A 25915-nucleotide genomic window follows, 5' to 3' on the forward strand; every position below is an offset into this window, starting at 1 on the left:
TCTCGGCGTATTTGGAAAGCTTCCAGTCCACGTATAGCTGGAGCTCATGTGGAAGAGATTGTCCAAAGCCAAGTTGAAGGGGTAAGTCCAAGGCCAATTCGTGAAAGTCCTTAGATGACATAGTGTTATGGGCTGAATCGTGTCCTCTCTCTCCCAAAATCCATATGTTGAAGTCCTGACCCCCAGGGCTCAGAATGAGACTGCGACTGGAGGTAGGGTCTTCACAGAGATAACTAAATTAAAATGAGGTCGTTCTGGTGGGCCCTAATCCAACATGACTGATGACCTTGTAAGAAGAGGACATTAGGACACAGACACACATGTGGGGAAGGCCACGTGAAGACACAGGGAGAAGGCGCCCACCTACAAGCTGCGGAGGGAGGTCTCGGGAGAAACCAACCCTTCCAACGCCTTAATCTCAGACGTCTAGCCTCCGGCATTGCGAAAACATCATTTCTGTGGATTAAGCCACCTGCTCCTCGGTGCTCTGTTATGGAAGCCCTCACTGACTGATACAGATACGCTAGCACGGGAACGGAGGGGATGCCTTCCAGGGCATTTTGGAGTCAGAAGCAGGGAGGTTTGGGGAGTGAGGCACGGAGGGGTGAGGGAGAGGGCAAGGCCAAGGACACGGAGGTTTTTAGCTTCAGTCTCCTGGGTGGATGGATGGTGGGGCGAGTCACTGTGAGATGCAGTAGGGGAGAAGTTGCCCTGTCTGTAGTCATGTCACATGTGTGTCCTACCCTTCGTCAAGCCTGGAAGTCCTAGTGGAGGGACTTCCTAGCAAAGGGCCGAGGTGGTACATTGCCTTCAAAGTCAGTGCAGTTAAAGGGGTCTTGCTTTAGTTAATTCCCTTGATGACTGGTGGTATTCCTTGTTCAATGGCTGATGACGGGATCTCATATTGTTCTAGTAAGAAGTTTACAAACTAAAAACACATTGTCCTCTGCTTCCTTCCCCAGAGAATGTACAATGTACAATATTTCCATCCTCAGGCTGTTTTGCTGGAACTGAGTGGCTGAACTACCCCAGCGATTGTCTCTGGACAAGCAAACCTACTCCTACATTCTCTCCTTGAAAGTGGAGTGGGACACAACCTCTGCCAGCGATTTTATTTTCTGAACCATTCTATTAATGCCAATAAAATAGAAGAAATGATCAAATATAATTGCATTTTGAACATCAAAAAATTAATAAGTAGATAAATAAGAAATAAAGTCAGTACAGGGCCTTGTCTGAGATGGCACATGAGCAGCCCTGAGTAATGCTCATTTTCAAGAAAGCCTTCTTGGTGCGTGGAGCATAGAAAAACCCATGGTTTTGTCTAGTTTCATAACTTTTATGAATAGATTTTCATTTGCTTCCATACCCCGAACAACTCAGAATTGCATGGCAGTGGGAGAAATGCTGTGGTTGTTACAAGCAGAAGCCCAAGAAAGCACGAGCTCCAGCCGCCGGGAACTGCTGAGGAGGCAGAGCAGACATTTTTAATTGGCTGCATTTCACTCGTGAGCCCGGCAATTTGATGGAGGAGAAGTTTTAAGAAAATTGCTAAACCCTAGGGAATTGTCCCAGAATAAAAGAAAATCATCCTCACGTCGTTTATAACGCAGAAGCAAACTCCACATTTTGTTGCCATTTCTGAGTTTTCACGAAATGGGTAATATTGCAAAGCTTGTGATGGGACAAAAAGATCGACTCCTCAGCAGTTTTATTGGTTCTGATTTTCCTTTTAGGATTTGCGATCGTCTTGTCTGCCTGCTCCGGGCCGCTGCGTTCTCCGTTAGCAGTAATAACCCGAGAAGCACGGCTGACGGATTCTGAAGGCTGCTCTCCTTGGCTCTGCCTTCCCTCCACCTCCTCCCGTGGTGGACACCAAAATTCTCACAGCCTTTGCAGCTGGTGGTTCAGACTACCTCTCAATTTTTGGAAAACTTCCCTCTATTTGAAATAAAAGACCCAGAGACGGACAAGGTGTGGCTAAAACATTTATTGAGGGCCACTCCTACCCCAGGGATTGTAAATAATCAAGCGTTTGTTACAGATTCGACGTCTAATAATTTTCTTCCAAGGTCTCTTCTAACTTTGGGTCAAGAGTGGTCACTTCTGAAGAGAGATGCTGTCCGCCTACTGGGGAGAGGACGTCTGGGGGAGCGTCTCCGTCGGGCAGGGGTAGGGCGAAGGCTTAGGCTGATGAGAGCTGAGAGGTGGTGCCCATTCACTCTTTCTTCTCCACCTGGTGTGTAAGGCCTCCAAACCCAATCCCTGTAGGGCCAAAGTTTTTGGCGTAGCAAACTGTGAATGAGAAGGGGATGGGGGAGAGGCAAGCTGGTTAGCACCGTTGTTTCAGTCCCTTCTGTCTGGGCACGGGCCTCCCCTGTGAGAGGCAGCCTTGGATAAACGCATTCATAAGTTAACTTTTAAGTAAATGGAACTAGGTTTGTTTTCGATCTGCTAGTAAAAAGCGTCGATGCTTCCTTGCACTGCACTGTGTTCAGAGGTGTTTTCTCATTTGAGTCGATGTGATCCGGCCCCCGACTGCCTGCCAGCCTCGTCCCCTCCTTCCTGGGCCTCCCCACCCCACTCCCGGAATGAACCAGGATGCCCGCGTCGGTGCCTTCACACTCACTGCTGCCTGTTCCTGGAATGGCCCCTCCCAAACTCACAGTCTCCTTCAAGACGCCCAGGAGGCTTGTCTCCTGAGGAGCCGTCCCTCACACCCCAAGCTGATCCCTTGCCTCTCTGTACGCTGCTGCGTTGTGTATGGTCCTCTTCTAGAGCTTTCCTCACTTGGAAATGCTATTATTTATCTGGGTGTTGATCTCCCTGCTGGCTGCAGCAACACTTTAGAGCTTTATGGCCTATGAATGCTGAGGACCCTCTCCTGCCAGGAGAAGGCAACCCCTGTCAGATCGTGCGTCAGTTCCCATCCTGTCTCATAGGGCGGAAGCTTGGCAACCTTCAGTGTTGCTCAGCGATGTCCTCTCTCTTGCTCCTCTCCCACCATTCCCCTCCCCCCACTCCCACACACACACCTGCAGATGTTGAGACACCCCACTGAGAACAGACCAGGCCTAGGAGAGAACAGGCCCACTGCCATGGCCCTAATGCGTCCCTTCCTTGTGAGGCGTCAGGAAGGAGCTAAGCTCTGCTGTGTCTCCACGAGACAAAGGGATCATGGAGGCAGCTGCGGGCAGAGCTGTGAGGACCGGAAGGAATACCCACCTGTCAGTTCTGTCCCTGTGACCACTAAGCGATGTGCGACACCAGAAACAGAAAGGTCAGGAAGGAAGGAGGGAAAGAGGAAGGAAGGAGGGAAGGAGGGAGGGAGGGAGGGAGGAAGATAGACAGTCTTGATAAACGCAAGAGAGGCCAAGCCAATCCCTCCTCCCCAGTCACCCTCTCTGCCACTCAGGTGGACAGAAGGTGTTTGGGTTTCGGAAGAGCATGTGAGGCTGTTTGTCCAGGCCTGAGGCCTTTTCCATGGCCAGAGTCAGGACACTGCTTCCCCCTCGTCCTCTCTGCCCCCCGGCACCCAGCTGCCCTGAACCACTGGGCATCCGCAAGCATCGGGTGCCCACAGATGGACAGGCCCCGAGTGGGGTCAGGCAGGGGGTTTCTTTCCCTTGTAGGGTTTTGTGCTCCATCCTGAGAGCCCAAAACCCGCTCGGGCTCAGCAGTCAGGCCTCCCGGTAGACAAGGCTCTCGGCATGGACACGACGTCCCCTCCCAGGGACCCTCCGCGGGAAGACCTCTCAGGAGAGTCTCCAGAACCGCTCACCTTTGCAATAAAGTTCCCCATCTTTGTCAGTGACGTTGGTGGACTCTAGACTCTTCCCACAGATGGCGCAGCGAAAGCAGGTCTTGTGCCAAGGCTGAGGGGCAGGGGAGGGCAGGAGAGTTACATGTTTAACGGAGTGGGCAGCATTTTCTATTTCCACGTGAAGTCCCCCGACCAGCAGCACCTAAGGGAGTGCCAGTGTCCTAACCAGTCACGTATCTCATCGGGCCTGGATTAGGCTTAGAGAAAATGAGACGCTATGGACTTGACCGTCAATTCTCAGAACCCCTAAAAACAAATTGATCAAGGTGACTTCCATATGTATTCCCTCAAAACAGACTAAATAGAAAAGGACTTCCCCTTTCTAGAAGATGGAGGAACAAACTGGAGAGAGGAGGGCTTGCAGTGGAGCCAGTGGGTAAGGTTTACATTGAATATAAAGTGAAAGAAGAAAAAAGTGAAGAAAGGGGCCATCATGCAGGTAACTCCACCTCCTTCCCACCCTGTGCATTTCCGGCGGAAGACAGCTGCACGGCCTGGACCACCTGCCAGGCACAGCCCAGGGCTTCTCATGACCAGACTTTGAATGGCCAGGCTTGGGGTGGACGCCGCCCTCATATTTGAAGTCAGACACTCTGGGTGGCCTCCTCCCCATTTAGGATAAACAGGATCGTCTTCCTTCGTCAGGCCCACGTCCCGTGGGGACTGCCCTGGCTTCAGGCCTGAAACTGGAGCTTGCAGAGCGAGTGTGCGTCTCTCTCAGACATCTGATGACTCTCTGGTTGCCAGCACATTCGGGAGCGAGGATGCTTCCCGCTGCTGGGAGATGTGTGCTCTGTCCCTCACGGGTGGTGCCAGCAGCAGACTGAGTTATGCAGGGGTGACAGGTCCCAGGCTGACACCTTTCTGGAAGGATCGTGGACGCTGAGGGCAGGGGGCCTGTGTACCTTTGTGTCTCAGAGCCTCTTAGCTGGTGCCTTCCATCCAGTGGGCTAATGCCTGCGGCATCGAATCGCACCAGTTCCTTTCCAAGGGAACTGCAGGGGGAGTCACAGCCCAGGAATGTGGGTGAGGGACCTAAAGTGTTTCCTGGGAGCTAAGGAGGATGAAGGGTCTGGCCCCACCCATCCACAGTTCCCCCTTTCTTCTCCTCTTCTTCCTAACTGATCGGGGAGACGAGCAAATCCCGTTGGCTTGTGTGGAAGTCCTTACCTTGCCACCGCCCATCACCTTCTCAGCAGCATAGACTGACTTTCCGCATCGAGGGCACTTCTCCGACTCTCCAAACTTCGCAGTGAACTTGGAAGGGTTGCTGGTGGTGGCTGAGCGTGCCGGTTTGGGGGACCTGGTGGAGAAAGAGAAATGAATGAAACCTAGAGACCTCTGTTGGCAAACAGTACTAGCTGTGTGCCCTTAGTGAGTTACTGAACTTCTCTGTGCTTCAGACTCCTCATCTGGAAAGTGGGGACAATCATGGTGCCTTCCTCACTGTTGAGAGGGTTCAGTGAGGTGAGGTGACTGAAGCCCTTAGAACAGTGCCTGCCTGGCGTGTGGCAAGGACAGATAAACGTTAGCGGTAATTGCTGTAAGTCTGTCCTTTCTGTTGTAAGGCACCGAGCAGGTGTTCCAGGTACATTAGCCTATACTACTGTCATTGTTGTTGCCAGCTTGTTATTGCTGCTGTGACTGTTTAGGTTTCTACCATCTTGAAGCCCACTGGTCTACTTTCCGAAGTGAGTGGTGAAAATATTATAGGGCAAGATGGGGTCTTGACAGTTGATACTAAGTAAACCATTGTCCAATGAGCTGATGTATTTCTTGTCAAAATTCATGTTGTCATCCTGCATCCAAAGGTCACCTGTCCCCATGTGAGCAATGACCAAGACAGAGGCACAGTAATAACCAGTGTTCCCATATCTTTTGGTGTTTCCTTGTACACTTATCGCTCTAGTCTCACCATAACCCCTAAAGTAGGCAGAGCTAGCTGGAGGAGAGCAAGGATCAGGGGGTAGCTGCCCAGGGTCGGGCAGCTCATAACTGGTGGAGCTGGGATGGAACCCGGGTCTCCAGGCTTCTTCCTCTGGGTGCGGCATCACCAGACAGCCCTCGCGGAGAGGCGTGAGCTTTGAGTGAGGAGAAGCAGAGAACGCAGCTGGCAGCATCTTTCTTCTTGAAGCAGAGTATCTCGTTGGGATTGAGTAATGAGAAAAAGTAAAACAAGCCATCACACATCCCTGTGCTTTTCCAGGCTCTGCCATGGTTACTCGCTCTGGAAGGGACCAGATGACTCTTTGGATGGTCTAATGCTCTCTGGGGAGGCCATCCGTGGGACCCTGCCTCAATTGGGCTGTGCCTCCCTGCCCAGTCCCACCGCAGAGCTGGGCCCAGGTACCAGCTGGCCAGACAGCAGCTGTAGGCTAGTGGCTGGCGGCCTATACTCAGTTCAGGGCTGGAGGTCAGTATGATCGTCAAGACTGGTAGACCAGACTGGTAGACAGAGATGGCACAGCATGGTACCCCAGCTTTTCTGGGATGTTGTTGGGGCGACCCTCAGCACTGTACTAGCAACAAGCAGCCCGGGAGACCCAGAGAGCAGTCACAACTGATTGCTTACCCCTGAGGTCCAGCGCATCCCCGCAGACACACTCCCCCTGCCATGCAGACATTAGTCATCTTACAACCCAAGGGAAGAAATCTTTTAGTGACAAGCGCACAGAGAATGGCCATTCTTCCCTGCCATATTTAGGTGATTTACACAGAAGCGCTCAAAGGGGAAGAAAAGAGACCCATGTAGTTTTGCAAAGGTCAAACAATGGAACATCTGTACTTTCTGGGTCTTCTCTTGACATGCAAACCAAGAGCCATGGTGTAAAAGTAATTGCCCTTTAGAAAGGCAGATAATTTAAAGAGAGTCTTCAGAGAGATGACACATTGTTAAAACTTGGTCAGACTGGGTATTCCTATTGTTGGCAAGTCAACAATAGAGTTCATTCTCCCACTTCCAGAACACGTTGCTATGGGAACAGAATGAACTGTCCTGACAACGGGCTGGCAGAAGCGGGCAGTAACTCACTGTTGGAACTGGAGGCCCAGGTGTTCGCCTGTGTCGGTGCTGAGGCAGCCGGCGCCTTGTCCATAGCCGATCCCCTTGGGGCCGTACCTGCGCCCATAGCAGACCTTACAGTAGATCTCCGACTCGTGGGCTGCCACCGTGGTGCTGTCGAGAGCCTTTCTGCAGGCCACTGCCGAGGAAGGAGGGTCAGGAGGGTGGGGTTGAGGTTCCTCCCCCAATCCCTGTACCCCTAATGCCATGCAGGGGCCAGGAGACCCAGCACGAGGGCCCCTCCGGCCAAGAACACAGCTTTGATTCCTGAGCAGAGCAGTTCTGATTTCACAGGTGAGGATGTTGGGGCACAGAGAAGGGAAGTAATGTGCTCGGTGGTACCCAGCTAGAAAGAGGTAGACGGCCAGCATTGGAACGAGTGTGTGGTCTCACACCAGCTAGGAATATCATCCCTGAATGGGAACATCCTGAATTCCTGAGCATCTCACCCCAAATGGCATGGGGGAAGTGTACGTGAGTGAGAGGAACTTACTTTCTTAATCGTATTAGAATCAAGATTGAGCAGTTTCTCTCCTTGGTATGGCATTTGAAGAGCCCTGTGATTTCAAGGAGGCCATTACCACTCAGGCTAATTTTGATCCAGTTCTGGAAGCAGGGGACAGGCTGAGGGAGGCAGACCTGCCTCATCAATCCTTATCTTGTACCTGCTCGAGCCCCCTGGTGACTGTGTATTACCTCATGTAAACTGTCTCGCATGATGGAAAGTCCCGCATGAAGGCAAGCCCCTATTGTTCCAAAGAGAAGATTCATAGAAAGATTTTTTTTTTTGCCAATTTAAAAAAAATAAACTTTTAAAGACATAAATGAAAGTGTTAAATACCTACTTATACTATTTAATTTAATAATATGTCAATAATATATTGATTTGGAGATGTTACTTTTTCTAATCTCACGCAAATTCAGGAAACAATTGTTTTCAAATTCCTTCTCTTCCTCCTCGGCATCAGCCTCTCCCTCATCACTGAGGGTCTTTCTCAGGCAGCCGACCCAGCTCTCCGGAGCAGCTCATCTCTGCTCTGTCTTTCTCGCTAGAGAGGAAGCCGTTTGTACCTGAGCAGGAAGATGAGCAGGAGGCTGTCACCTGGAGACCATATCTCAACAAGAAGCTCCTATCAGCATAACCTTAGGGCAGCTTCAAAAAATACATAGGATTTCCACCACTTAATAACTTGTTGTACTGCTTTGTAACAATGATCCTTAAAGGTTGTTTATGGTGATACTCAGCACTTATAATAGTGAGGTCATCCCCTGGGACAATAACATAATAATACATATGCATTCCATTTATTTGCCTCCTTTTATTTTTGACCGGTTCAATCAAGTGACCTCCATAAGCAATCCAGCCCTGAATGAGGTGTTTCAGGCTAATACGCCTTCTTCAAATGGTATCTTGTTAAAAACTGATTGAGTATGGGAGTGGGAGAAGAAGATAAGGTTGTAGATGAGGTCGACCTGGCCGGGGGTTGGGGATTGGCGGTTGTGTAGCTGGGGAGATGGGCTCACAGGAGTTTATTAAACTCTGTATTGTGTCAACGTTGTGTGTGTTAAACATTCTCTCTTAAAAAAATGTTAAATAAAGTAATTGAGAGAAGGTTCTGTAGCAGGAGAGACTTTATAAGGCTTTGAATGCAGGGCAAACCCTTTTTATGAAGAAATATTTTGGGGGAAAAATGCTTATATTTGAGCATATAAGGTATATATCCATTTCTGCCCTTCTCGTTGCTGTCAGCTGCCAATCTCCAGAACAACTTCTCGAATCTTCATTGGTATTCTAGATTCTGAGTTCCTTGAGGGCAAAACTGTTTTATCTTAATATCCCCAGAACAGAGCACAGGGCCTGGCCGAGAGTTAGTTTTCTGACAACACCTGTTGAATGAATGAATGAGTGAACAAATGCACACATGCGTGCGTGAATGAAGATCAGTGACTTGGCCACGACTGTACAACAGTAAGTTGCAGAGCCAGGACTGGCCTCAGATCCTTGACTCCTACTCCAGTGCTCATTCCCATCGCTCCAGGACTGCCTATGTCCTGTCTTGTCCTGGCCAATTCTACAGCCGCTCCCTGGCTTCTGACCAACTTTCACACTCGGGCACAGAAGGCTGTGCTGTCTGATACCACAGCCGCTCGCCCTCCACATGATGTGCTCCGAGTGCGAAACGCGCACCAGACTTCAAACACTTAGTACAAACAAAAGAGGATGTAAAACATCCCATTAATAATTCGTATATTGATTACACTTTGAAATTATAATTTTTGGATATATTGGGTTAAATAAAATCTTTGAAAATTAACAACCTATTTCCTTGTACCTTTTTAAAACTACGGTTACTAGAAAATTGATTACATTCGTGGCTTGTGTTACATTTCTTTTGGATAGTGTTGATAGCGAGGATGAAGATTTGTCTAGAAGTCGGGAGAACACTGGGCAGGAGACGAGCTAAGGTAGTGCCTCTCTGAACCCTGTTCCAGCACAGGGTGGCCTGTGGACAGGCAAGTCTTGTGATAATAACCCAGAAAAGTGAGCTCTTCTCCAAGATCCTTCTGTCCACCACTATAGGAACTCACCCTGTTCAGATTCCCCTCCCACTTGTGAGTTCTAAGGAAAATGTCAAAGGGTGAACCACCAAATGCTTGAATCCCTTCCAGCAAGGCTCCACCGAACAGGGCATCTTCCCGCTACCTGGGAAAGACAAGACCCCTCTTTGCCATTGAAAGCTGCCCTTCCATTTCCCGTTCCCGCACAGATCTCAGAGTTGATCAAAGGAGAATAGAGGCCCAGAAGGCTGATTCCAGATCAAGAACCCCAGTTTTCTTCTTGTAACAACCTGTGTGGTAGGTATAACCATCTCCATTTTATAGATGGGGAAATTGAGGCTTGATGGCAAAATGACTTGCCCAAGGTCATGCAGTTGGTACATGGCAGAGCCCAGACTCAAACCCCAGTCAATTTTACTCCAATTCCACTGTTCTTTCCAATATTTGTCACCCTCACTCTTTTTGAAAGAACACTGGCTGTTTTTGGACAAAAGCCAGAAGGTTATGGAAACAACTGTCTTGGGCAGTCACTTCTGGATAATTGTAATAACAATGAATCTGATGGATATGTACGATGACTTGAAAATAACTATCCATCATTAAAACCCAAAGTAAATCAGCCAACCCAACCACTCAGAGCAGTATTTCCCCGTTTGAAGCGAAGTACGTTTGCTGTGGGAGGTAAGAGATCACGGAAACTCCTGTAGCAGGTAAAACATTACTATTTCTGGCAGCTTGAGGATGGAGTGTCTTCCTTCCCTGACAGGTGGAGCCCAACCCTTGAGGTTCTGTTTGAAACAGTTTGGGGCCATGTGACGCCTTGCAGCCACTGGGCTGCGGCACGGGCGTGGGGTGAGGGCCTACGTGGGGAGGGATCTGCCAAATGCCCAGTAAAGCAAGCCCTGAAGCCAGACCCCCTGGAGGGAAGCAAAGAATGTAGGTGGCAGAAAAGGACTGTTCCCCCAAAACAGAACTCGCTGCTAGGAAACTCCAGAAGGCAGTTGTGCCCAGGAGACTGGCCTGGGAGCCTGAAGGTACGGGTTCTCCTCCCAGCTCTGCTGCAGATGCTTGCGACCCGGGCGTAGAGGTGGGGAACGGCTGTGCAAAGTCCTGTGACTCAGACAAAGCCTGACTCCCAGGCGGACCACGGGGTCTTGAAGTTCCCCCAGTGTTAACATTTGTGAATCTGCGTCTGGTGGGTGATGGTAAAGATTCTCTTTCTTAAGTCACTGGTGCCCAGGCCCCTAAACCCTTCCCTTTCCAACTATTACAAAATTGGCACGTGTTGCCCCCTGCCTGACACAAGTTCTTTCTTGGGAAAGACCAGTTGCAGCTGGTTCACTGTCAGCTGGCCAATGGGAACAACACAAAGAGCCAGATCCATCCTGGCTGCAGATAAGTGATGGCTTCCTTTCTCTGCCAAGTCACACTTTGTAAATGTCGCCACTGGGTCAAGGTTTTCACCACTGAGAGCCGTGGCAGGCCAGATGGTTCTGACTTCAACCTGCAGGGACATGGCCTATGAGCTGGGCAAGTGGTTGGAGACAGAGTGTTCAGGGGGCGCCATCTCTCCCTTAGGTGGGGACCCAAAGCAATATTTCTAACACGTAGCTGAGGCTACTGGTCCCTGGATCATACTTTGAGAACCACTGATGCCCAGTCTCTGTGGCTAAATGTGAACTTGGAAACGCCCTCTGGAGGCCGAGGGGCCCTCATGCTGTTCACCCAACTTACTGCAGTGGAAACACGTCTTGTGGAAGCTCCTTCCATTGCACTGGATTTCTTCTGCGTGGTAGACGGTCTTCTCACACGCTCCGCATTTCGCTCCTCCGCCCCAGTTTGGCATCTTGAAGACTCTCTGACCGAGGTCAAGTCTAACAGGATATAAAGCAAATACCCTAAATTTAGGGGGCCTCAGGAGTAACCAATCCCCAAGAACAGTGGTCTGAAGACCATGATCCAGCCCCGGTGTTTTTGGTGGGTCATTCATTCATTCAGCAAATAATTACTGTGTGCCTGTCACTGAATCAGCTCAGATACTCAGATGGCTCAGAGGAAGTCACTTTGCTACTTTGAGACTCAATTTCCTCTTCTGTTAAATTTCAACAGCATCTGCTCCTGTGTACCTCACAGGGTTCTTGAAAGGAATGGATGAGCTAATTTTGTGTATACAAAATTATACACAAATATTAAGTATTATTATTTTTTCCATCTAAGCTTTTAAAAATTATTCCACCAGAAGTGGGACTAGCCTCTGAAAATGGTACTATCTTCTTATCTAGCTCAGTGCTTCTTGCATCACCTCGGGTCTAACTACACATACAGATTCTGCTTTGGTAGATGTGGGGAGAAGACAGGCTCCAGGCCGTGCTGATGCTGCTCGCCATGGACCACCCTTCAGGTAGCAAAGCCTTAGCTAACCGTGCTGCGAAAAATACGTGATATGTGACTAGGCCCAGGCAGTGAGCCATATTGGCACCACACTAGATCGGTGGTCTAGAAACCTGCCTTCTGCATTCAGGGCTCCCCACAACCTGCTGTGTGCATCGAGGGGAGCTGCATGGCTTCTCTTCACGTCTGTTCCCCACCTGTCCTATGAAGAGAGTCACTCTCTTCCTTGCTGCTTCACAGTTTGTTCAGAGAACCAAAGGACACAGTGTGCAGGAAGGTACGTGACAGAGCTCACAGTGTCAGGTGTGACCACAGGAGCCAGGTGACAATGCAAGGTGTCCTCCTACATCTTCCAGCACATTCTGCTGCAAGGAGCTGCTGATCCTGGGGCCATCATTGTCTCCTTGTTAGAGAATTATGTTTAAGAGATACTAGACAGGGAGGGGCATCAGAAAAAATAATTTTCTCTTTCTTTCTGTGTCTGCGTATGTAAGCATGACTCCAGTTTTCGGCTTCCCCAGAGCAGAACTGACATAAGCCATCAATAATCAGTGAAATTTCTGAAATCCTGCCAGCCCCAGGGGGGTCTGAATTTTCACTGGGATCCTTCGGTTTCTAAGAAGCCTGGTGTGTCATCTTGTCATTGACGCCAAGCACTATCGGGCCATTCCAAGTGGCTGCTCCTGACCTTCTCTTTCCCTTCTGGGAAGACAGTCACCTTCTTATAATAGTTAGCGATTAACACTAAGCCCTCCTGGGTCAACTGGTCCGGATTGTGTCTCCCAGCCTCAAAACAAAGACAGCTTTTGCTAAGAAACAGAAGGTAAATAGCAAACAGACGGCAGAATCTGATACTAGGACCAAAGGGAACGTCTCTATCTAAACGTCCCTGCAGAGAACTTTCCCACCACCAGAAACAGTGTGAGTTTAACCAGGAACATCCTATCCCTCCTCTCATAGAAGCAGGCTCTTCTCTTTGTGCAGTAAAATTTTAGAAAATAAACTTTTAACTTTTTTTGAAAAAAGAAACATTTAGTGCCTCTATTTCTGTAGTTCAGGTTGTTTAATACAGAGGAAAGAGTAAGGGATTTTGAATTAAGAAGCTTGCGATCAAGCCTGCATTCATTTATTCATTCATTCATTCACTCACCATGCATTTACCACCTACCTATCTTGTGTCAAGCCCTACACTAGGCACTTGGTGAGGGATAAAAGGAAGGAACACCTATAAAAATGGGTACTTGGTATCCCTGTGGTTTGAGAAGCCCACATTCTAATGAGTAAGATAGGCAGGAAGCAGAACCCTCTGCCCCAGAGGAGAGCCGTGTGAGACGTGCCATGCGTGCCGTGCGTGCAAACTCCAAGGAGGAAATGGCCGCCCGAGCTTAGATTGCGGACGAAAGCAGTGAGCTGTGGGAGCTTCACAGCAGACGTCACATCAACATGGGGTTTTGAAGGGTTAGTAAGAGTTCACCAGCTAGAGAAAAGGGGGAAGGGCATTTCAGGAAGAGAAAAGAGCACACAGAAAGGCATGGAGGCCTTACTATCCCCAAAAGAGCCCAAATTGTTCATATTTTACTCCACTTCCATTTTTAGTACTTTTAGAGTTGGAACAGATTTTTAAGATTGACCAACCCCCTCATTTACAAATAAGATGAGGCATAAAAAGTAAATATTCGGTGTATTTCCCTAGCCAACTTCTTTTTCTAAGCTCCATCCTGCTCTGATTAAAGATGATACATTCTCTAGAAAAGAGTAGAATCATATCATTTTACTCATGTTCATTTTGATCCTGAGCTTCAACACAATATAATATCGAGGAGAAATGTTCTTCGAATCCGGGAATGTGACAGTGACACTTGCGAAATTAATGATGTAGAAATTTTCAATGAAAACAACCTTAGGTCAAATTTCTCATTTCAAATTTTCAGCAGAGACTTCGTTGGCATGTCCTGCAAATTAAAGAGAGAGAGATGTGCCTCTTGGGTGTGTGTGTGTGTGTGTGTGTGTGTGTGTTTTCAGTAATTACCTACATATGATACCTTTCAAAGTGAGGATATGATTACAGATAATACCTTCTTCACACGGTAATGGATCCCAGCACAGGTTGTTTTTAAGTGATCATAAATATCTGACATACATTTATCAGGACTTAAAACCCAAAATAGAAATCCGTAGGCATTCTATCAAACAGGTGCTCAGTCCCGTTTCTAAAGATGGAAATGTAGCTATGGAGGCTAAGCACAGAAGACATCTCTGATTTCTTCTTCCATTGCTCAAAGGCCCGAAAGGCAGAGGGCGTTGTAAGGCATCCTGAATTGGAAGACACAGGTTCTAATCTTGACCTCGTGAACTTGAACTTGGGTGGAAAATGGTGATAATATTATCTCCTGCACGTTCCTCACAGGACTATTGTGAGGATCACGGAAATATGATGGGATTTAAAGCAGCATTGAGAAGATATTCAAAGACAAGGCATTGTTCCCTACTTTATTTCAGGTTATCCCAATAGCACCAATCTGCTCATTAAGCTTTCAATCGCTGTGATTTGAAAGCACAGTGAGGTCCTGGCTTGCGTGCATAACATTTTCAGCCTCCTGCATTGCTTTGGAATTCCTCTGTCTCAACACTCCCCTGGCCAGGCCCAGACTGTGAGCTTATGCTGGCAAGATACCAAGGGATGGGCCAGTTGTTTATCAGTGTTGCCTGGCACAGGCAAGGGTCACCGAAGGTAGGACACCAAATATAGGCTTGCCCGTCACTCGGCCCCAGTTGTCACCTGGGTCACAATCTCCATCTGGCCACCTGGCACTACTCCCTGGGCAGGTCCTGGAGGTGGCTGTGTTGTTGCAGATGAAGTTGTGGGTCAGAACAGAAATGGGGGACAGTGTGGGATCTATGAGGATGAGACAAAATGCAGGGCCCTGCCACGTCAGCTAGGGAGAGGGTGGACTCCAGACTTTTGGATCCAGTGATCCCAGATCCCAGTGAGAGACTACCCATGTGGATTTCTTAACAAATAATGCTGTGGAAGGATCATGCTGTGAATGTGCTATAGTCGGGGCTGGGAAGAGCACTGGCTCAGACCCGGGACCCAGAGTTCTAGTTCCATCTTACCTCTTCAAAGCTGTGAGATCTGGGGAAAGCACTCAAGCTCTCTGAACTTCAGTATCCTCTCTCTAAAATGGGCATAACAGCCCCATTTCTTTCACTATTGCTGGGAAACTGCGGCAGTTTAAGCACGTTGAGTCACCTTGTAAACCGTAGCGTGTTAGGCAATGTAAGAGCTAATTAGTTCTGCAATAACTCTAAGTTGACAATCTCAATCTGGAGTTTCAAAGCATAACCGTATGTGTATCTTGGGCACATTCTTCTTAATCTAACACCCATTCTGACTTTCTTTCTTATTAAACTACCATCTGTGGAGCTGAAGGTGCTATCTTAGGAGAAGAGTGCATGGGGTAGGTGAAAAGGGCACTCAGTGACCCAGTTGCTTCCTTGTGGGGTCGGTTAAAGAACCTCGGTGGGAACCTTAGGCCATGAGTTTGAGCAGAGAGTTCAAGCTACAATGCCCTTTTTAGCTTAGTGTTGGTTCATTTGGTCATCCTAGCAGATGCCTGATTCCACATAATGAGTTAAATTGTCTACACTGGCTGAGGCAAAGGTTTTGGATCATAGGAACACATATCTGGAATCTAAGTGATCATCATAATCATTACTAACATCATAATGTTATTATGGAAGCTCAAGCGTCTGGAGCCCAGCTCCTGGGCCAGCACTGTGGCGTGTCATTTAATCTTCACCACGACCCTTCACATAGGTTACAAAATTTACTGGAGAGATGGCGAAATGGAGTCTTAGGGAATTTACAGTGCCCAAGGATAGGTGGCTAGCATATGCCACAGGCTCGATTGAAACTTACGTCTCTCTGACTCTGAAGCCGAGTTCTTATATTAACGTTAGCTATTGATCCTGCCCTGCACTTCAGTTGCTTTAGGTACACTATCTGTAATGCGCACAACAGCCCTGAAGAGTAAATTTTGTTACCCCCATTTTGCAGATGAGAAATCTGAGGCTCAGAGAACTTAAGTGACTTGTCTGAGGTCACATGGCTGGTAAGAGGCAGAGCTGCAATTCAAACCCCAGATAAGCTGGCTCTATATCCCACGTCCCTGCTTACGGCACACTGGAGAGGGGACAAGGGTCAGCACCCCCACTCAGCAAATGTCCTAGTTGGTGGGAATAGAGATCATTGATCTCCTGTCTCTCCACGGGACAGAGAGGGTACTCGTGGGTGAGAGAAACAGGGAGACCGAACTCAGTTCAGCAAAATAAAGGGCTCCTCAGGCAGGGCAAGGGCTCCCCGAGGGCTGGAGGGTTCTCTCTCACTGTTGGTTTCAGCTCTGCCAAGGAGGGATGTCCAAGTGGCTGCAATGGAGTGAAGCCCCTTCAAGGGTCCTTCAAGCCCTGAGACGGATTCCCGGATCTGAACGCTGACTGGAGCCTCGCCTTGCAGAAACGCTGCCGAGTGGCACCCCTTCTCAAACATGTCTCTGCTCTATTCTCTTAATCCAGGTTAAAGAGAGGATGGAGCAGAGTGAGGGGCACAGGCTTTGGAGAGAACCAGGCCAGGGTTCAGAAAACACAATCTGTGGGACTCTTGGTGAATTGCTCAAAATCTTGGAGCCCAGTGTCCTCGCGCTTGCAAAGACAGGGTGAGAAGGCTTGTCTCAGAAAGTTGTTTTCAGGTTAAATGAGATAATAATAGCTATTATTAGACAATTATTACTAGATGATACACAGCAGGTGTGTAACGATTTTAGTTGCTTTTATCACAACTTTTATTGCTAACTTTTTTTTTTAGGAAGATTAGCCCTGAGCTAACTACTGCCAATCCTCCTCTTTTTGCCAAGGAAGACTGGCCCTGAGCTAACATCCATGCCCATCTTCCTCTAGCCCATATTCCTCTATTTTTTTATACATGGGACGCCTGCCACAGCATGGCGTGCCAAGTGGTGCCATGTCCGCACCCAGGATCCGAACCAGCGAACCCAGGGCCGCTGAGAAGCAGAACGTGCGCACTTAACCGCTGCGCCACCGGGCTGGCCCCTGCTATTGTTATTTTATCTCTGGTTTTTAAATCCATTTTCTTAAAACAAGCAAATCTCTCCGTTTCTTCTCTGCAGCCCTTCTGATTCAGATTGTGAACCAGCTCTGTTCCTCAGCCTTTCAGAGCATGCTGCACCCAGAACAAACACAGCCAGGCCAGGGGGAGTTGGCCCCTTCTGGGGATCAGGGTGCCCCGTGGCAGGGACGGCAGGCCAGGCAAGGTCCTAAGCCTGTGCCCTGGGACAGCCACTTCCTGGCTTTGGCAGTGCTGATGCCTAACACCAGCTGATCTCCCTGGTGATCTGGGCTTTGAAGGGAATCAGCGAGCCCAAGCAGTCTCTGTGGCCCAGGGAGACCACACCCTTCAGCCCCCGTGTAGGACACTCAAGGTCAGTGGCTTCCTCCTACGCTTCTGGACAGTGAGATGAAGTCCCCCACACAAAGTTCTTTCCACGACGCCTGGGAAGCATCCGGTGCTTATTCCCAGCACAGAAACAAACCCAAGTGTTAGCTCTCATCCCTTTCAAATAGAGACACGGTAGACACACCTGCCTGTTAAGCTAAGGCTCTCACACGTGGGTCATGTTACATCTTTTCTGAAATTATCTCCAAGTGTGGCTGCCTTTTACTCCTAGAAACTCACTTTGTTCTCTTTTGCCCTTTATAATTTCTTTTTAAAGACCGTGTTGCACCCCAGTTTACATCCGGGCTCTCCACTTTCTAGCCACGTTGACTCTGAGTAATTGCTTTGTTGCCTTGAACTTTCATTTCTTCCTCTGAGAATGACTTCTCGCAGGACCTTTCGTGATGGTTAAATAAGCTAATATTATTCTGTGACTGCACAGATCACAGACCGTGATCAACCCTTTCCCACCATGAGGTCCACTCGGAGGCTCAGAAAAGGCTTCCATCCTCCACGGCCCAGGAGACAGTCCCGTCTCCCTTCCTGCTTTTCTTCACTGCGATGAAGAACTGTAGTTTTTCACATTTGAAGGCATCACATGTCTCTTTGGTTGTGACGCCCAACCCTGGATACAGTATTTTGAGAAACCTGAGCAGCACGCTTATAACTGGACGTCCGCCTGCCTCGGGAGTTGGAGTTTATGTATTATATTCCTAGTCTGTGTCCTTCCTCCTGTGAAACAAATTCATCACCTTCTAACTCCTGGCCAGCTTGTGGCCCACTCTGACCTCTGGATTTCCATCACCACACTAGAGCCGAGCAGGGAAGTCTCCTGTGGCTCATAATGTTGGGCTCTGTGCCGTCGCTCAAATGCCTTGTGCATTTGTGTTTTCCTACTATGGTTCTTTCCTATACTTTAGCTCATTCATGTGATTCTAACACATCCCTTTGGCTGAGTGGCTTTACTTTAATTTTACTATTCAGAAAATGGAAACTCAGAGAAGTTGTGTGATGTTCAGAGCTGCAATTTGAACTGCTTCTATGACCAAAGCTCTTTGTTTTTTTCTATTTCCTCCTTCAGGTTGCCAGGATTTCTGAATTTGTATTCTACCAAGATTCTTTCTCCACTTCTTCCAAGAGGGTCGTGGCAATTTGCCTGTTGAATGATCCTGCTCACTCTTGCCTTCTCCCTCTCTCCCTCCCTCCCCTCCTCCTCTTGTGGGCTGCAGAGCACCTGTCTGCCAGGCCAGAGAGGGCACCAGGCCCTAGGGGTCAGCTGCACTCCCTGCCGACAGCCGAGGCTTATGTTAACGATGGAGTTGTTTAGAAAGGAACCAAAGCCAAGTCAGAAGCATCCGTCGCTTTTTCTGGGTCATATAGCAATTTTACATACATTGGGGTGAATTGGAAGTACCCAGTATTGAGATTCAGTCCCCAAAGTAAACTGAGGGCACAGGCTCTCCCACACTCCCTCCCTTCTTGCTGTTCATGCCCACCCTTCCGCGTCAGTTCTGCCTCTGCCTCCCCTGGCCCCACCAGAAGACGGCCCATACAAGCTCATTAAATTGCGTTGAACTGTGCTGCAGAGAGACAGGCTTCCTCAGACCTGTCACTGCCTGCTTCCTGGGGGAATTCCAGCCCCAGCTCAGGGACGCGAACAGAGACTAGCGGCGGCGCTGGCGTTCGTCTCCAGGCAGCATCTCTGCTCAGACCACTGCTTAAAACCACTTCTCGTTCTCAGTCACACCCCTGCCTGTCATTCACCGGGATGTTAAAAAAAAAATCCTTGCCTGAAATTGAGAGGACACACTGGGAATCACCCCTCACCCCGGGCCCCAAATCATCTTCCCATTCAATAGAGCCTTAAATGGGTTGTCAAGGTAGCAATGTCTTTTCTGGGTCCTATGTTGATTAATTTTAAATTACTAAAAGCAAGCCTGTTGCTGAACATCCTTGGGATGTAAAATCTATTTTAAACCAACAAATTTCGTTGAGTATTTGCTATGTGCAAGACAGGATGTGGTGAATTATAGAAATCTCAAGTCATTCACCCATACCTTTTGAATAGCACAATTCTTTCAATTCTGAGCATTGGAAAGCTGGCTTCTGCTGCATTCTGTCTATTACAACCACTTTAGAACCCTGCGGTACTTTACAGTTTAGAAAAATGTGCCTACATCCATTCTGATCTTTGCAGAGGAGATCAAGACCCCGAGGGCATGAACTTTGTGAAAGTCATACATCCGTTCATCATGCGATTCTAACACTAGAATGCTGGTCTTCTAACTAAGACGATAGGAAACGTTATTCCACCACGAAAATAGTTTTAGACCAAAAATCATCCCTTATTCATTTCTCTGTCTGTGAGGTTCCCTTGAGCCCCCAAACCTTTTAGCGATTTTCTGAACAACTGCTAGGTCCATATCAGAATGGAGCATAACTTGAGCCTCTTCACAGAACCAGACTGGATGCTGGTGTTTGGGATGTGAAACACACCCTCGCTCTCTGGGACCTTTCCTGGTCCCAACCAGCCAGCAAGCCAGCCCACCCCCAGCCGAGTGCCTACTTCACTCCACTTACCTGCTTGTGTGGTCTCTGTCGGCTCAACTGAGTAAGGGGGGCTCTTGTGCTCTTTAAATATATGGAGGCTGTCACCAGCCTTGGCCTGGAGGGAAGGGCGGGAGGGAGGCGAGGGGAGAGGGTGAATGAGACATGAGTAACACAACTGCTATCAGAGGCTGAAAATAGCCCGTGACCACAGCCCTCAGTTTTGTTCCCCCCACACCAGCTGTGAGGCCCTTGGAGAACAATATTGTTTGGGTTCTGTTTTAATTGCCAATCGCCTATGGCACCAGGGGATCAATGGGTGGAATGTAAATTTCCAATCAAGTGGTTGTAATGGAAACACGAGCAAAGACGGATTTTTATCTAAAATCATTTTTCCAGGCTCCTACTCCCCTGACCTTCCTGGAAATCAATGCAAGGTACCTGCAAATGAATCATGAGCCATATCTGGGAGCCCTCTGGAACTCCGAGACACAGGTCACTATGCTTGTGAAGAGAACTCAGAGCTAAAAATAAGAACGATGGATGTCTGAAATGATACTTACATAATCTCTTCAAAGAAGCTCAGGGGTAGAAAAGGTCAGCTGATCATCAAGCTCCTGTCACTTCATGGCCCACCATCCCGTGAAGAAAAGTTCTCTCTCAATAGTTTTGAGTTACTTTGTTCACCATCTTTTCCTACTTAAGAATTTAACATGGCGGTGTGTCATATTTATGAGAGGTTTTGATAAGTCTCAGTGGACCCACATTTTCTTAGGAGGTCTGATTTCTCTTCGCCTGGTATGCACATATTTTGGCTTTGATCAAGCATCAGGACTCATCCGAATCATAGAATTTGATCGCTGACGAGAAGCTCAGAGATTTAATAGACTAATTCTTCATGTTAGAGCTGAGGGCACTGAGACATCTAACTTGCTCAAGGCCAGAAACGAGTCATTGGCAGGTTCCAGATTGAAATGCAGGTCATTTGTCTCTCAGGTGATGGCACTTTTCACTAGTGTTGAGCTGAATGTTAAGGTGTATAAGATCCAGCCCTTCAAATCAGCCATATTAACCCTTGAGTTACATGCCCACAAAGCAACTGGTTGAGTGATGCAATACTTCATTGGAAAGAAGGTTGTGGTAATTTCACAAATATGAACACACCGCAACCTCATATGAGATATTCTTGGTCTCTGTTTTCATGCCAAAGGGTGTTCATCGTAGAAATGGGGAAATGGTGAGTCCTCTGGAATGTTAAAGATAGAAGAGACTTTAGAAGTCTTCCAGGAGAACAACTTTTAAAATTTTGTGGGTTTTTTTAGAATGATAATACTTTTTTCTACAGATAATCTCAAATGGAGCATGAATATGTAAAGCAGATAAACGAGGGAGTCACTGCTTGAGGTAAATAGGTGGTTTACAGTCCCACTCTCATAGCCTTTCTCTGAATCCCCAAAGAGCTTCTAAAATACTTCTTTGGGACAAAATTTAAAAGCCACAAATGCAGCCCACCCCTTTCATTTTGTAGGTTCAGATACTAAGGTCCAAAGAAGGGATTTGACTTGCTCACGGGAAATGCAATGTTTGTAGTAGAATTATTTTGAGTCAGAAAATCTGGGTTTGACTCTAACGTTTCTGACCCTTAAAAACATGTTTTCTAATTACACAGGCAAGGCAGGAATGCATTTTCATTGTGAAAGACTAAACAATAAGGATGCATTTAGGGTAAAACGTGAAAGTTCCCTCCACAATCCTACTCTGCTTCCCAGGGTTAATAATGGACAGTATTTTGTGTTTTACCTAACTTTGGTAATCTTTTAAAAGGGGATTTTAGCCCATTCACATTTATGGTGATTTTGGATACATATGGACTTGTGCCTTTCATCTTGTTTTATTTTTATAATGTTTCTTTTTTCTTTTCTGGCCTTTTATTGGATTTAACAGTTTTATTTGTGCCATGTTTTTCTCTTAAGACACAATAGATACGCATTTTTGTTGACGTCTAGATTTAATTGGTAGCCATATTCTGTTTCTTCCATGAGATGAGAAACTTATAAGAACCTCAGCATACTTTCACCGTCACCACCTCGCTCTCTTCCTTCACCTTGACCTTGCAGTTACACACCTGCCTACCGTCTCTGATGTGGAGATCATCTGGGGTTTCAGTTCCAGGTTGTAATTAGTTTTGTTCATTATGCGTCAGTAGTTATTTAAACCTAATTATAAATTTTACTCCTTTCTTCATTTGACTACTGTTTCTTGCGTATTTTTTGTATCTTACGTTTTAAATTCTGTGTGTGTATGTGTGTGCGGTAGAATGTGTTCTTGATGAATTCATTGAGAGAGTCTATTATAAATGAACTAAATTCTCACATAATTGAATAGTTCTTTGTATTATTTTGCTAGACCAGCAGTAACAAATGCCACACATTGGGTGGTTTAAACAACAGAAATTTATTTTCTCACAACTCTGGAGGCTAGAAGTCCAAGATCACGATGTCAGCAGGGTTGGTTTCTTCTGAGGCCTCTCTCCGTGTCTCGTGGATGGCCATCTTCTCCACGTGTTTCCATATGGTCTTCCCCTCTGTGTGCCTGTGTCCTAATGTCCTCTTCTTGTAGGGACACCAGTCACGTTGGATTAGGGCCCATTCAGATGACCTCATTTTACTTTCAAAGGTCCTATATTCAAATACAGTCGCATTCTGAGGTCCTGGGGGTTAGGACTTCAAAACATAAACAGGGAGAGACACAATTCGCCCCGTATCAGTCTTAATGTTGCCTTACACTTGAATGTTAGTTCAGCAATCTCTAAAGTTGTGCTGTCCATACAGCAGCCAATAGTCATATGTAGGTATTTAAATTGAAATGATTTAAAATTAAATAAAATTAAAAATTCAGTTCCTCGGTCACAGGAGCTACATTCCAAGTGTTTAATACGCACGTGTGGCTAGTGCCTGTGTATTGAACAACACAGATACAGCATGTGTCCGTCAGAGCAGAAGTTCTATTGGTCAACACTGTTCTAGAGCTTCTCCACCGAAAAATGAAGCAGATCTCTTTTGGATTCTGTGAAGAATACATAATATGAAGCATGTGTTGGGCACACAGCAGGCTGCTCAATCAATCCTAGCTGAAGAGTGAGTCAACGTAAGTGAACGGTGATATTAGGACTGGAACCCCCTGTTCCTGCTCCTTTCTTCCACCAGAATGACCATAAGTGAGTAAGACATTGCGAAAAGATAGGACACGAAGAAGACGAGGCAAGGGAGTGAGGTGGGACAATGAAGGCAATCTGAAATACATATCTTAAAACTACCTTTATACCCCAAAACTGAGTAAATATTATTCTATTTAATCCTCTCAATAACTTTGTAAAGACGGCATTATTATACTCATTGTCTGAATGAGCACTGAAATAAATGCTGCTCATGAAAGCTAAGCAGGCCCCCCGAGGCCACACAGTTGAGTCAGCGGTGTGTCAGTGGCAATGTTAGGACTACACTGTACTGCGTCCTCTTCTTGGTTCCCCTGGAATGACTAAAAACTAGAAAGTCATTGGGAAACACAGATCCCCAAGGGGACAGGAAATTCAAACCCAGATCGAACTCTGAAACACTTCTATGACAGTGGTTCCCAAATTTGTTTGATCATGGTCCCCTCAGTAAAAGCAATGCGTACACACACGTATGTATATAAACTATAAACATATTCTTGTAACATTACATGCATTATGAAACGTAGTCAAAACTAGGCACTAAAAAAGATAAAAATAAATATAATAAAAGTTCTAATTCTTTTTCTCATTCCCCAGTATTGTTTCACATGTTGCCTAGGGTGCTGCCCACCTTCCACTTTGAAAACCATCGCTCTAAACCACACCATGCGAAGAGGGAATGCACTGCAGAAGAACTTACAGCCCTGGGAATCTCAGCTTCCATCTGCGCATCCTAGCCACTCTGAAAAGAACATAATTGGACCATAATGTATTCAATGTCAGCCACATTCTTGGAGTAACGAGGCCTTTTCACTATTTCTATGCACCACTGGTCTGACATTTGTCATTGGCTCTTATTTCAAAGAGAGAATTAATTTAAAACTACCATTCCGAGCTTGCTCCTGGCCATGTATTCCGTCCATGAAAGACAGAGAAATGGGCAAAGCAACACTTAAATGCATCAAGATGGTTCTTTTTTCCCAGGAGATAAAAAGCGAATACTGTCATCGTCACTGAAATGAAGTGAGATTTGGTGAAACAAATAGTTGATTTACTTGCATCATCCAGATTTTTTATTGGTCTCCTTGTTTTTATGGCCATTCATCACTGGCTGATTATAGTGATGAAGTGTTCCTTACATAGTGGTCTTCCGGTTAAAAGCACTGCCATGTGTGTGAGCCTCCCTGGGATGTGATCTCTCTCCTCTCTGTCTCTCTCTCAAGCAGTGGGAGGGTATAGGTGTTTAGTCCCCTTTTTCCAAATGAAGAACCTGGCTGAGGAGGTTAGATCACACAGCTAGTAAATGGTCAAGTCAGGACTTGAACCAGGTTCTCTGCTCCAGAGTCAACGCTCTGAGGGAAATTTTAACTGATCTGGTCAGCATTATGTAGTCGGGAGAGAGGACACTGCAGGTCTGAGAGCCACTGCAGGTCTGAGCACCTCCACAGCCAAAGCACCAACTCAATCTCATCTTGTACTGAGAGGCTGGCAGGGCTTTACATCAGTGGTCCCTCGGGTTGCACAGAGGCTGTTCCTACATCTGCTATTCAGCCGATACGAAGCCTCTAGGAGAAGCCCGAAGCAGCACAAGCGCCTGACGTGGGAATCACAGGGCCGGCAAATTGACAAACGGGAATCAACTCACAGAGGGTCAGAAGTGGACCAGTGACTTGTATTCTCAGGAGATATTTCCATGGGTTGAATAGAGTCCACGACTGCTCACCTGTGTCGACAACAGACACTTAAAGAATTCTCCGGAATCCATCCCTTCTTCTTAACCCTGCTCCTCTTATTGCCCTCGCTCAGATGTCCTGCCTAGCCGTTTTCAGAAGCCTCCCTCTCAGTTTTCCCCACCTCTCCTCCACATCTCACACTGCGACCAGAGTTGTCTTTCCAAATACAGATCCGAGGACGGTGCCCTTCAGCTGGAAGACCGCTGTTAGCGCCCCGTTACTAGGAGATTATGTTAAAGGTTTTTGACGTGGCATTCAAGTTTCTTCATCTTGCCCCAAATCAACTTTCCAACTTTTTCTCCCACCACCCACTTTCCATTATCCTATCTGTCAGCCTCTCCAGTCTAATCGCTGGTCTCCAAAAATAGCCAGCTGTCTCATGCCTCCCTGCTTTGCTCATGCTCCATCCTCTGCCTGGAATGTTCCCCGCCTCCTTAACCTGCCCTCTCTGGCGGAATCTTCCTCATCCTTCCCTCAGCCGGTCAAACTCTGCCTCTTCAGCACCGGCCTCCACACTCACCCCATTCCAGGTGGGATGCGCCACTCTCTGCAGCCGGCCCCCAAAACACTCCCTTCACACTTCTCAGCACAGGGTACTTCAGCTGGGTGTTCACACGTCGTTTGGGCTCCTTCGATGATGAACTCCTTAGGGGAATAGAGAGCATCTTATTCATCTTTGTGTCCTCAGTGGTGGCACCTAGTAGGCATTTGAAAATTTTGGGTTACATTTATTCATACAACTGAGTGGGTTTGAGAGGTCTTGGAAGAGCTCAGTTCCTACCAGATCTGAGATAAGCAGTAAGAGAGAAAGAACAAAATTACTTATTTAAGCGTATAGGCACTCCATGTGAAATGTTGACATAAGGATTGGGCACATTTTTAGAACAGTTGGAAGACTTTTATTGGCTTTTCCAAAAAGTTCACACTGTGCCTAAAGTGGAAATAGCACCAGGTTGGAATGGACAGATATGGGTTTCTGGTCTTAGCTTTCCTATGAACCTAGCTGTGTGCCCTTTTGTGTTATTTTTTAAGGTGTGCTTTTTGGTAAGGAAGATTGGCCCTGAGCTAACATCTG

General features: G+C 47.2%; 1 protein-coding gene and 2 long non-coding RNA genes across 5 annotated transcripts; 1 reads left to right on the top strand and 2 right to left on the bottom strand.

Moving 5' to 3' along the window:
• Positions 1-1975: 1975 nt before the first annotated feature.
• On the bottom strand, positions 1976-20426 carry CSRP3 (cysteine and glycine rich protein 3). 2 transcript variants are annotated; one of them, XM_070624479.1, is made up of 7 exons: positions 20335-20426; positions 19927-20011; positions 11178-11317; positions 6855-7023; positions 4994-5126; positions 3782-3875; positions 1976-2295 (listed from the first exon to the last, which is right to left on the bottom strand). In XM_070624479.1, exons 3-7 carry the CDS (start codon positions 11287-11289, stop codon positions 2219-2221), a joined length of 585 nt encoding a protein of 194 aa, XP_070480580.1. In that variant the 5' UTR covers positions 11290-11317; positions 19927-20011; positions 20335-20426; the 3' UTR covers positions 1976-2218. The 2 variants fall into 2 exon arrangements, with proteins under 2 accessions (XP_070480580.1, XP_008528745.1); XM_008530523.2 differs by lacking the exon at positions 20335-20426 and having other exon boundaries at positions 19927-20030.
• Positions 6845-24150, top strand: LOC139083999 (uncharacterized). The gene is made up of 2 exons (XR_011541249.1): positions 6845-7178; positions 23705-24150. It is a non-coding gene; the product is annotated as an uncharacterized lncRNA (long non-coding RNA).
• Positions 22329-24964, bottom strand: LOC103557822 (uncharacterized). 2 transcript variants are annotated; one of them, XR_011541247.1, is made up of 4 exons: positions 24831-24964; positions 23808-23849; positions 22835-22959; positions 22329-22572 (listed from the first exon to the last, which is right to left on the bottom strand). It is a non-coding gene; the product is annotated as an uncharacterized lncRNA (long non-coding RNA). The 2 variants fall into 2 exon arrangements; XR_011541248.1 differs by lacking the exon at positions 23808-23849 and having other exon boundaries at positions 22332-22572; positions 24753-24886.
• Between the last annotated feature and the right edge of the window lie 951 nt (positions 24965-25915).

Source organism: Equus przewalskii, chromosome 6, assembly GCF_037783145.1.
Source record: "Equus przewalskii isolate Varuska chromosome 6, EquPr2, whole genome shotgun sequence".
NCBI classification, from domain to species: domain Eukaryota; kingdom Metazoa; phylum Chordata; class Mammalia; order Perissodactyla; family Equidae; genus Equus; species Equus przewalskii.

Bases quoted from the DNA above. Each gene is read 5' to 3' on its own strand.
- CSRP3 (XM_070624479.1), bottom strand. From the start codon at position 11,289: ATGCCAAACTGGGGCGGAGGAGCGAAATGCGGAGCGTGTGAGAAGACC. The intron at 5,127-6,854 runs GTGAGTTACTGC...TTTCTCCACCAG, and splicing joins CTGGGCCTCCAGTTCCAACA to GTCCCCCAAACCGGCACGCT. The intron at 3,876-4,993 runs GTAAGGACTTCC...CCTGCCCCTCAG, and splicing joins AGGTGATGGGCGGTGGCAAG to CCTTGGCACAAGACCTGCTT.